The sequence below is a fragment of the Manduca sexta genome, chromosome 28 (assembly GCF_014839805.1).
Source record: "Manduca sexta isolate Smith_Timp_Sample1 chromosome 28, JHU_Msex_v1.0, whole genome shotgun sequence".
NCBI lineage: Eukaryota > Metazoa > Arthropoda > Insecta > Lepidoptera > Sphingidae > Manduca > Manduca sexta.
Window position 1 is genome coordinate 16,875,640 of NC_051142.1, and position 12,641 is coordinate 16,888,280.

The 12,641-nt window shown below is 38.5% G+C and overlaps 1 protein-coding gene across 15 annotated transcripts in view; it reads right to left on the reverse strand.

Annotated features, from left to right (window-relative positions):
- Nucleotides 1–12,641, reverse strand: part of LOC115456183 (mitogen-activated protein kinase-binding protein 1) — a 98,809-nt gene that overhangs the window by 30,401 nt on the left and 55,767 nt on the right. For all 15 annotated transcript variants that reach the window (XM_037444591.1, XM_037444590.1, XM_037444588.1 and 12 more), the window contains exons 3-5: nt 9,692–9,783; nt 685–844; nt 221–289 (exon numbers count right to left, since the gene is read on the reverse strand). In XM_037444591.1, coding sequence (XP_037300488.1) covers nt 221–289; nt 685–844; nt 9,692–9,783 — 321 coding nt within the window. The remainder of the gene's footprint in view (nt 1–220; nt 290–684; nt 845–9,691; nt 9,784–12,641) is intronic.

The following is a 12,641-nucleotide window of genomic DNA, read 5'->3' on the forward strand; positions in this document are numbered from 1 at the left end:
AATAAATAATTAGTAGTTTTATTAATTTTTCCTATAACAGAACAGAATAATTAAAACATAATAATATACTGGTGTATAGGCCTAGCATTTCAGGCTGTATGCTACCAATTCCTTTGTCATTTGCATTTAGTAAGTCACGTTTTAACTTAACGATTGTTTACATATTAAAAAAAGAAAAGTCTTGATATAAAAAAGTAATTAGTGGATATCGGATACATACCACACAACTGACTCCATGGGTGTGTCCTGGAAACTCTGCAATTTGCACCGCACCCGACGCGGTTGGATCCTGAAATAAGAATACATGGGTTAGAAAAATCTTGACATACTCGGCTATGTAGAATTTCAAATTTGTTTTCCTACTTATTATCAATTTAATATTGGGTTCTTAATGATTATTTATTTTATTTTCCTAATTATAATTGAAGGTATAATTTCGCTTGTCTTCCGTCTCAACGCTAGGTGTCGTTAGTTATTGACTTTTAAGTAATACTTATCGTTAGTATTCTAAATTTATTAGTATACAGGGATTATTCAAACGAGTTAAAATCTAGCCGGCGATCGTGAAAATTAAGCCCAATCATTTTTTTCACCATATTTCAAAACATGTAGACTGTAACGTCAGCCATATCAAAGTGAGTGAGCAAGGCAATCTTTCGATTCCCGCCGCTAGATGTCGCTAACCTGCAGGTCCCACACACGCACGGCAGGCGCGTGCCCGCACTCGCCGGTCGCCAGGTACCTGCCGTCCGGCGAGAACGCGACGCAGGTAACGCTCTTGCGCGACGAGTTCAACACGTGCGACTGGCGGTTCTTGCGCACGTTGTACAGTACCACCGTGCATCTGGAACAAGAATGGGTCAATAATTAATCCTTTAGTATACTTCCGCTTCAATATTAACAGAGCTAATGGTTGATTTTTCAATCATCAGATAAAATTGTTTCGTAATATAAAGTATAACTTAAACGAATTTAAAATGACAGTTGTATGTATAAAAGTTGTCAATTTGTCTCGTTTTTATATTTAGTCAGGTTACAATTTAATTAATGGATAAATTATATCCGACGATTGTAAATTTGTCCTAAAGAAAAAAAACTAGGATTTTGAGATATGACAGTAAAAGTACGAAACTATTTTCTTTAGACCGTGCGTGACCTTGCGAAATTTTAACGATATTAGTTAAGAAATCAACGAAGCATAATGCAAGCAGCAATCTTCCCGAATTCTTGTTTCAATAAAATCCCAAAGTTTGACTATACTGAAAAATTTCTATCATTTTAATCGACCAACTTCGTGACACCCACGACCTAGATACACCAAATTGTCCGTTACATGTTATTTTTTAACCTACACCAACCTATAAGCATACGATCATAGATTCATGGTGTGTTCGACGGCCGTTAAGCGCACGATGGCATGTCGCGAGCGGCGCGGGGCGGCCGTGAGAAGCGATACATCCACCGCGACACGCCGCACATTTAAATTATGTCGGTACAAAGCATAGAGGTGAGCGAAACGATTGTGGTTCATAATTTGGTTATTGTTTGTTTTTTGAGATGAAGAAACGGCTCTACAAATAGCAAGTTCTACAACTTGATATAAACACTAGTCACTTAAAGACTAAATATCATGTCCATAATATTTATGGGCCTTAAACGACCTATACATGACCTTCAAAAATACAATATCTGGCGACTACTCTTTGGCGGTAGAAACAGATGTAGCGGTGGTACCCATCCAAACAAATACCAAAGGTATCGCCTAAGGTAAGTGGAGTTGTAACACTTACATACATTAACTGTATAAAACCCAAGAACAAGCCACTTCCACGTCTTTTCCAAACGCAAACCTACTACCCGCTCCGCTCATGACCGCACACGAGCCGCACCCTTCCGCCGTGACGTGTTGACACGTCTTCGTGACGTGCCATGTGGATATGCGATGAGCGCCGCCCGACCAAGATTATGGTCAAAGGACTTAAACAAATTCTCATTGCATTGTCGTGATTTAAAAAATATTTTACGACGTTTGACAGCGTCCGTGGTGGAGCGGGCTGTAAATGGCCGCGGATTCTATTCCTGCGCCAAAACTAATGAGTGTTTGGTTTACAATATTCGTGTATGCGGATATTCCATGAAGTACCTGCGGTTTAAAGCACAAGACTTGTATAACCACGAGGCTGTAGAGGTCGATCTCGAAAATATATATGACTGAAAACTTACTCGCCATGCTTATGACGCTGAAAGTGTACTTGATAATATCTTAATCCATTAATCGAAGAAGTTACCTAAATATTGGTTGATCATACCTCTCCAAAATTTTACTTAAATCAAATCAGCAAATCACCTCTCCTTTCTCAAACCACTCACTCACCCCACGGAAATTGTCAAAAAACCTATCGATCTATTATAAATTCATCTACCGCCCGCCGGCGGAGCTGTGCGTCCGTCGACCCGTCAATATTTACACCGCAACTGTATACCCGCTTCCGTTTCCGCCCGTTGAACACTGTAACGAGGTCTGAATCACTCCGATACCACCTGATTGGACGAATGCGGGGGGGATAATTGAGGTTAAGGGGGACGGGATAAATAGATCTAAAATTATATTAGTCTAGTTTTATCTATGGTTCAGTTTAGGCACTTTTAATATAAACGAAAACATTTTGTTCCCCATGCGAACTATTCGTCGTATAGCCCGCGAGGGTTATCATAACATCCACACCTGAACAAATAGTGGCAGGTGTCGCAGATTTGTTTTGATGCGGGAATCCCACCTGCTTTTCCTTCCGCCGTCTCACCTGTTCGCCTGCCACGGGGATTGCTTTTTCTTATGTTTTTTACGTATGAGTAACAAAATATTTTGAATCTCCTATCCACTCTATGATTACTAAGGAGGACTCTATGATAACCATATCATTGGCATTGTGGCCATTCGTTACCAGCGATGGTCACTTATCATCAGATGATCATCTATATAATATGTCTGGTCTTATACTAGACGTCTTCTTGAAAAACTTTCTACTCTCCAAGTATCAAAATCTTTACAATACTACACTAATCGATCCCGCATCCAAATCATTTAGCAACCGGAACCTCATCATCACTCATGATAGTTCAAACGCCGCATGCATGTAGTATCGATTTAAGGGAGCGCCACCGCACCCCGGTAGGCGCGGCTGCGAGGGCGTGCGCACCGGTTCGAATTCACGGGGGATGAATGTGCTTTTGTTTATTTAATAGGGGTTAGTCTGAAGTGTCCAGGTGGGGATAACACGTTCTTCATTAGTAAATTGGAGTGTTGCATAACTACAAAGATATCTGATAATCGGGGTCTTCCGTTACTAGTTGCCTCAATTAAAAGTATCGAAGTAGTTTTTGATAATAACCAAAACCAAAGATTATCGGCTAGAGCTATGGCCCTGAACCTATTTGGTACCACTTCTATGGATTTATGATTCTTGTGGATTTTATCACTTTTTGTTTGCCATAGGGATTAATTAAAATATGAAGTATATATAGATTTCGTTCTCATCTTCAAAATACCCAGCAGGCCCAGACCTTCCTAGATGCTGTCAGTCCCTACATTCACACTTATTAAGTCGTATTTCGTATTATATTCGCTCCCGGAACTCGAATCGCAAACAACCGCACTCCGTTCACGTTTTACATACAGTTATGGCTTGCACCCGATTAGTACGGACGGGCGCATGGAGTTATTGCGTCATTATTATGTGGCGTCATGGTCGACGACCCCGCAATGGTCACAGGTTCGATCCCAACGATTCATTGCCTTATAAATTATAGTTTGATTGGTTTCCGTTTCCGAAAATATATTAAAAGATATAAATTTATGCAGTTCAGCGTTACTTTCTTTTAACCTCATATATTTTACTGAGAGTAAACGACGTGTGGTCAATACTAAAGTAACGAAAGGCTATAGATTTGAAATTACTACTTCCCTTGATAATCATAAGGTTTATAATACCCTTTCTTGACAATCGCCTTTCAATACAATTCATGGTGCAGTACCACCGTGGAAACATACAGCCAATTTTATATAACATTAGCACCGTATAAAAATCAATACAATATGTTATCGCCAGCGTCTAGACGGAGCTATCGTACAATGAATAAATACGAAGGATACTGGAAGACGCGACAATATTACTCGGTTGAATAGTTACATCTTTCTTATAATGTTCTATTAACATCCCTGAATACACGGCTTTTCTGTCCGGATTTCGTCTCTAAGTTCTATTATAGCTGTCATGCCGATCGGAGGTATATATCCCTAACAAAGGTCAAAAGAGTAAGCTCTAAGTAGGTCGCTTATGACAGGTCTGGAAATCTTTTGGGCTATGCTCAGCTGTAGACATCCTATAAGTGATTGTGGAGCTCATGGGGTCTCCATATTCTCATCAACTCCACGTGTAATAAAAAACCTTGTCTTCCATATAATAACGTTTACTGGTTGAATCAATGATAACGTGCGCTTCAATCGCATAAAGTTGAGACGGCTTTCGGCATCACCAAACATGATGATAGACCGTTCGAGACTAAACCATGGATCCATACAATTTTACATACAAGTATAGCTGGCACCCGATTAGTATTGAAGCAGACGGATGTATGGATATGTTACGTCATTATTATGTTGGCGTCATGGTCGACGACCTCTCGTTCGGTGGTCAGCGGAGCGAGTGTGTCAAAAAGAACAAAATCAAGTGTGTGGTAAGTTATTATATCACAGCTACAATTATAACAATCATTGTCAGTGTACGTCCGTGAACCTAGATATCTAAATGAAGCTCTGAGAATGTTGGAGTTATTAATTGTCTTAGGATTTTTTCAGAGAATTAGGTCTTAAAAATGTCCATAAGGAGGTAAAGTTACTTAACAACACTCGATTAAACGGGTCTTTTGCTACATAAAATTCCACCCAAACAATTCTATTCTCCACTTTAGTGGTCCTAGATTCGCGGAGCTTAACTTCTCGGTGTCAAATGCGTGTAACTGATCGCGGCTTACGGAAATGAGTGGCGGGCGTGAGCGGGAAACAATTTTGTATAGGTTTATATGGCTACATAGCATGCATGGAAACAAACATTGTCTTCGCTGTACAGTCAGTGATTGCTGATGGAAACTCCGTCAAATAGCAAGGGAATCTATTGCTATACTCAGGATATCCTGTCTTGGACATTACGATTTTATTAAAGCGAAGAATTTACTAATTTTATTCACCCAACTTGAGAATTGAACCTAGAATTCCCAGTACACACCGCTAACACTACAGTAATCTTTTAGAAACATGAATGTTGAGTAGACACATAAATACCTCATAATTCAGCCAACAACTCCTTAGGGACCTTTAAAAACTTAATCCATTAAATCCATCATAAAGATGGACAGCTAAAGTGTGCCGTAGAGGCGTTTCACAGGAACTACATTATTGAGGCAATCTCCTAATGCACGGCGCCCGCCGCCCCCTCTAGCGGATATGAAATAAAGTGTATTACACGATACAGGGGTAGTTTCGTCATTAAGTTCTGTGTTCTAGATAAGCACCTATAGTTGGGAATGGAACGCAATTCCGAGACGAAAGTCTGCAGGTTCAAAACTCGAGTGTTCTAGTATAGTCGATATCAAATACGCAATTCGTCGCACAATACCAAATAAGCGCGGTAATACGCAGTACTTGATATTTGTGCCTATATACACGACTCCTATGTTTACGGGCAGGCTGAGTTTACCATTAGACGAGCAGCTTCCTCGTCTCATTGAATTATACGTAAAAGAGTTTGAACTTTTTTGCTAAGTAATTAATTTTGTAACCGCTTCATATAGCAAGCCGGGACCGCAATGGCGCAATCATGCAGCATTTTATATTAACTCCTACCTAGTCTAGGCTGAAAGGTTAGTAGGTCGGCACCGTAGACCTTATAAAATATTTACAAGTTCGGTGGAATTGCTTCGTACGGTGGCTCATTGTTGTGGAGTTCAAGCTCCGAGTACCGACTGTATTAAAAACTTAAAATTTTGTATTCCCTCGAGCCTTGAAGTCGTGAAACTAATAATGTGTCTTTACCACGATACTACGAGACGTAACTAATAATTTAACGTTATTTATAGAAGCATTTACGCGAAATATCATATTTAATATGTTTAGGTTCATAAATCAGCCCATAAGGAAATCCACAACATCAAATATCACAAAGACAAAGGTAATCCAAGACTGTCAAGTAAAATATAATGGTTTCACCGGACAAACAATTTAATACCTTTGTGGTGTAAATAACCGGAAAATCAGGATGTCTCGATCTCTAACTGCGTAGAATGAGAATTACGAGAGATTCTACTATCGCAAGGTAATACGCACTTATTCTCCAATTATAAGCACAGTGTACCTTTTACAATTTTTTTTTTTATCTAAGTATAAAGTTAAAGAGTACGAAATTAGGTACACGTTTACGATTCAGCCTAGAATATGGCTAAAAACACGACACGACTGCATGCCGTTTCACTGGTATTGGTTGAAAGAACAACACGTGACTGGTGCATTGGTCTCAATTAGTGTTGCCCAAATTCAGTCTTGGTCTTGTTCTTGCGTTTTTGCAAGACCAAGACCAAGAACAAGACCGCGTATTTTTAGCAAGACCAAGACCAAGACTGACCGTGCAAGACTTGAGCAAGAACAAGACATAGCCTGCAAGACTCTTGCGTCTTGCAGCTAGGACTTAGCGCTATTTCACTGAGTAGTTAGGTGTAACAGTTCGGTGTATAGGTAGGTACGCTTAGGAATTCTATGAGACGCAAAAACTGTATCAAAGAATATGAAAAACTGGACCTAGGCGCAGTACGACTAATACCATAAACATAGCGAATCACCAAAATCTCTATTAAAATCAAACTGAGTGCATGCATAGCTATGTTTTAACCATCGGCACTTTGATAATGCGGCATCAAAGGTTTTGTACTTACTTCTCAAAGAAATTTGCCGCTTTTCGGAAGTACATGGTTATGATACACGCGCCGGCGGCTTCTTTTGAAATCTAAAACAATCGTTGCCGCCACGCCGAAATCATAACATTTGACACTATTTGATTGCCGCCATAGGGCGTAGGTATACTCATGCAAAATAATTTCGAATTTTAAGAGTACCTACAGGTGTTCCAAAGAATAAATAAGTTTCAGAGTGCTTAGAATGAAAATGAATACATTATACTGATCACGGAAGTAGTATTATGATTGGGATAAAATGGTAAGGATAGCCCGACTAGAAATTTAAAAGTGCGACCAATGGGGCCCCTCTTGGGGCCCACTTTGGGATGTCACGCAAAGCCCTCTTGGGCCCCCATTGGGAAATCCCAAATGGGCCCCCATTGGGAAATCCCAAATGGGGCCCAATTGGGAAATTGAACTATTATCAATAATTTACTATTTCAACGTTGGTATTTCCCACTTAAATCCCACTCAAGACCCAATTAGGAAATGTTAACAATAATTTTTCATTTTTACTTTGTGATTTTCCCACTTTGGCCCCACTCGGGTCCCAATTGGGAAATATTAATAATAATTTTTCATTTTTACTTTGGGATACAATGATAAATCGTAAAACTCTTTTATTAAATTTCTTATAAGTTGAAGGTTCAATCTCTTTCTAGACAGATAAGTATTGTTCTTTAAAATACAGTCAAGTTATTGTAATTAATTTGTTTTTTTTTACATGTTTTAGCAAATGTAAGCTTATAAATCATAAATGTTTATTAAGAAACAGTTACTTCCATGGAAAACGACATATAGGTCAGTTGATTTTTCGAATTTCTTATCAAATCTTCAGTTATTTATTAATCTGCTTGATCTTTACTATGGCTATGTTAATTCAAGCTCACAATGTTCCAATTCTAATACGTTTTTCTAAGATTTAAAGTAAACTTTAATAAATAGTAATAGACTAATATAGGTAATTGCAAGACTTGCAAGACTCTTGCTGCAAGACCAAGACCAAGACCAAGACTGGGAGCGCAAGACCAAGACCAAGACCAAGATCAGGTGTATTGGCGCAAGACCAAGACCAAGACTGGCTAAGTCTCGTCTTGTTCTTGCATTTGGGCAACACTAGTCTCAATCAACAACATACATCAAAAGTGAACGATATCGACTAACGAGTCGCATTTTTTTGGGACATTCTAAGGAGGCTGAAAACACTTAAACACGCCCAAAGCTCGAAGAGTCTTTTGTTCCTATATGTAAACTATTTGAACTATTATATACTTGAAATTAAACCATACTATATCTTCATAGATATTTTATATCATTAAAAATTTCAGTTGGAAGAAGTTTCTTGTCAAGCATCGCGATTTGTGCACTAAGTTGATCATTTATACGAAGGTGCTTGAAAACCTTAGCTATACTTGTTTGCTGGCGCGGTTTGACTTGTTTTTAATATTTTTATACTTTATGAGAAATTGATATTTTTTATGTTATACAAGTACACGACTAAGCCAATAAATTGTTTGCTTGATGGTAAACATATCTACTAATAATTTAACAACAGTCAGAAATCTAGATATATTCATTAGTTCTACATGACACTGCAATGTATTTCTCACCATCAAAATGTAATAAATAAAATGTCCAGAAATTACACTAATCATACATTCTTTGGTCAGATACGTTGCCTAAAATATAAAAATTCCCACACCTTTCCGACGCATTAGGTAAAATATTTTATGTGTACTAGCTGACCCGACAGACGTTGTCCCGTCTTAACTATGAATTTGCAGCGCGCATTCTGTCAATCGCTGAAATTAACTTTTCTTAAATTTTCCAACGTTCCGCTCAACTTCCTTAAGTTTTTCTTTCGTAACAAACACAACAACAAAAAATAGTGAAATCGGTCCAGCCGTTCACGCGTCATGGCGTGACCAAGGGAAATAGGGATTCATCTTTACATAGATCGGCAATGATGAATTACATCTATTAACGATATTCAACTGTTACGAAAAAATTCAAAATATCCTTCCAAACGTGACAAACTAACTTAGTATTTTACATAAACACGACAAGCGTCAAGAAGGCTCGTCTGTGAGGTGACCGCAAAATTACAACCGGCGGCGCGTGTAATGCGGCGAGAGATTGAAATTTATACCATCGCGACTTTGGAGATGCGACGGAAATCTGTTTAGGTAACCAACCTTCACCTATATACGACTATTTTCAATAGGTTTGCAGATATTTTCCTCGAAATTTCACCACAGTCCCTACACCTATGTACCTATATAAAAATGGAATCCCATTTTCCCTTGGTCACGCCATCACGCCATAGAAAATTTAAGAAAACTGTCAATTGTTTGAAATAACTGTCAGCGATTGACAGAATGCGCGCTGCAAATTCACAGTTAAGACGGGACAACGTCTGTCGGGTCAGCTAGTCTATATATAAACATTGATTTTAATTCATAATTTTCATGTTAATTTGATTATATTAAAATTTCGCACTTATCTTAAGAAATATAAGTGTCAGCAGGAAAAGCTCAGTGCGGTCAGTAGTGTGGTGTGACGAATTGTAATTCCAATGTATAGATAGCATGGCAATTGCAAGCAGACAAGCAACCTGTCTGTATATAAATGGCCCTCTTAGTCAATGTATTCACAGTGAGCAGTATAATCACTTATACCACTAACTTACCCTGCAGGATACGCGACCAGCTCAGTGTTGGGATCGCAGTCGAGAGCCGCGTTGCTGTTCACCGTCAGCCCGAGGACCGTCTCCAATTTGATCTGATGACAAAACATAGATACTGTTAGAATAATTTTAAAGGATTAAATCATATTTGGGATAACCTCCAATGCTTCACTTGGTGGATTTTTTTTATAAATAATCGCCGCTTGTCGGCTGCACGCAGCATAAGTAATTTTACACAGGAGTCATTTTGAAATGGAACTACATGGGTATTGGTATAAACACTATTTTCCTTTTAACGTACGTATATTGCATTCAAAAGTTGTCTTTTACATTTCATGTCGTTTGCCAACACGTTTACGGAAATTAATCGTCTATTTGCATTAATTTTCCATAATCAATTACATTGTGACGTTGCACAAGTCATACGCTCACGCCTGTAGGCCTTTCAGGGTCATTTCATATTCCTAAACTTAAAGCAAACATCACGCTTCACGCTAACGTCGTAGGTAGTTCCTTTACGTTAATCTGTGAGCAAACACACGACTATTAGTTAACCAAACGTTGCCCAAGGTCTTAAACTAGTTCCTATATAAACATGATGAACCTTCGTTACATAGATAACGTTCACGTGGAATGTACGGAGATACGGGAGGCACAAGAAAACGAAAAAATTTCTATTCAATCCCTATTTAAGCAATATTCGTAAACTTTATTCTGCGACTAGTTTAATAAGCTTTTTTCAAATAATTTCAAATAAGAAAGACTAACTATTCAAAAACTGTAACTATTCGTCGGAAATTACGCGAACATCTTAGCGAAAAATCGATTAGTTCCATTCAATGAGCAATCTGTACCCCCCATTCAACGTAGGCTGACTACTATCAGTTTAAGCATGACTGGTTCTAAATAAGTACATTTGTGGTTGCAAACATCACCCGCCGTAATCGTACATTTTAAAATAGTGGAAATAGCAAAATCCAACATTCATTACACCACTAATGTCTATATTAATATTCATAAAAACCCTCGTGCTGTCACGGAGTCATGACCGGACAATACATTCCACTCATCGCAAAGCTTTGCATTTACGCATTTTACATGTGTAATTAAACGGCGTTTATCTGCATCGCATTCCCACAGGACTCGTCACCGGCGTGAGTCAGTGCGCATGCGCAGGCGAGTCGAGCCGGTCGCCCGGTCCAACGGGATTCCATCAGTGACCCTCAAGGTCGCGTCCCGGGCGGCAAGGACAACCGGTCGACACGCGAGATGCTTGACCTCGACCCGTCCGGTTTTTGAGATAGGCGGATCCTTATGGGAACCGGTAGGTAAGTTGAGACTTAAGAGCATCGGTGAGAGATGGTGTTTGTCGAGTAAACCTCATTAAACTAATAGGATTAGCGAAGGATGTATCCGCTCTACTCGATCGCAGCTCTAGGAGATAACAACGCAAACCCGATTTTGATTCTACAATTACTATAATACTGTCTAGATCATGTCATGCACTATTCAGTATACATTTTTAGTGTCTATTAGGACTACAATCAAAGTGATCTCATTTGTAGCGACATAAAAGAATAAACTTTTAAAATAATCACACATAAAATAAAATAAAATTAAAACTAAAGATTGAACGTTACCGACATCAAATTAAAAATATAATTACATTATTGATCTAAAACTTTCCATTTAATTTGGCGAAACGTAACAATTCGGTTATTTGCTTTCACTTCATTAAATGAGATTTTTATTTGTTGATTAAAAATGACCGGTTTCAGCGGCGATACATTTAATTTAAAAGGCTGTCGCACATCAATTGCCTCAACAGCCGATCGCCAAAAACTTTAAGAAGTAGTAATCATTGTTATATTATTATGCCAGCATTGCCTGCGGATCTATTCTACAGATTAAAGAGGTTAGGTTTAATTATCACCACACTGGCATAATGGACGGGTTGATAGACATCCCATACCTGCAAAATTCATAAAAGGAACTCTCCGTCTTTTTTAAATTTCGAACAATTATATAACACCTTTGAAGAAGCGAATTGGCATTAAAATATGCGATGTAAATGTACTATATCCCTTTTTCCATACATAGAGCTGTAGACGCACTGATACCGTGTGTATAAGTGTGCATCAACCTGTAACTAACTCTATCATGTTATAACATTGCAATTTGAACAAGACCACTATAAAAATCCGAAACACTGTTAATCTTTAAAAACTCTTATGTTACTTTGAACCCCATAGAAACTGGATATTCGAGGCACCGTCCTCCCCCATACGGTATGAGAGCCCACTAGACCTGATCAAACAATGGGTTATTGAAAAACTTCAATTTCCGTTTAAAACTACGTATTTATTCCGCACAATTCAAAACAGTATAATCTGGATTATGTCGGCCTGTGTAATTGCTTCTTCACGCTTCGGTTAAAACACCCGATAGCATAATTGTAATATACATCTTGAAACAGCACGAAATACTGACCCATTAAGATCTCTTGAATGCGAAATTTGGTTTGTGTTGAGAGAAATGCATTTTGAACGTGATATTTTTGAAATAGTTTAATGGTTAATTTAATGGTGATAGGTCTATCATATGTGAGAGTCCGCCTGTGTAGGTACCACCGCAATGTTTATTTCTGCCACCAAGCTACAGTGTGTACTGTGTACTCACTGTTGTGTTCCGGTTTGAAGGACATTGTAGCCAGTGTAACTACTGGACATAACAAGACTTAACATCCCATATCTCAGGATGGCGAGCGCAGTAGAATACCAAACAATACTTTGCAATTCAAGGTGTTGGATGGTGTTTCTAATGTTTATGGGCGGTCCATCAGACGAAGGGCAAGCTCGTCTCGTCATTCAATGCTATAAAAAAATGCAAGAGACATACGCTTTTAAAAATCAAATCATTTCAAACCCATAACCAAACTCAGTTCGAAACCAGT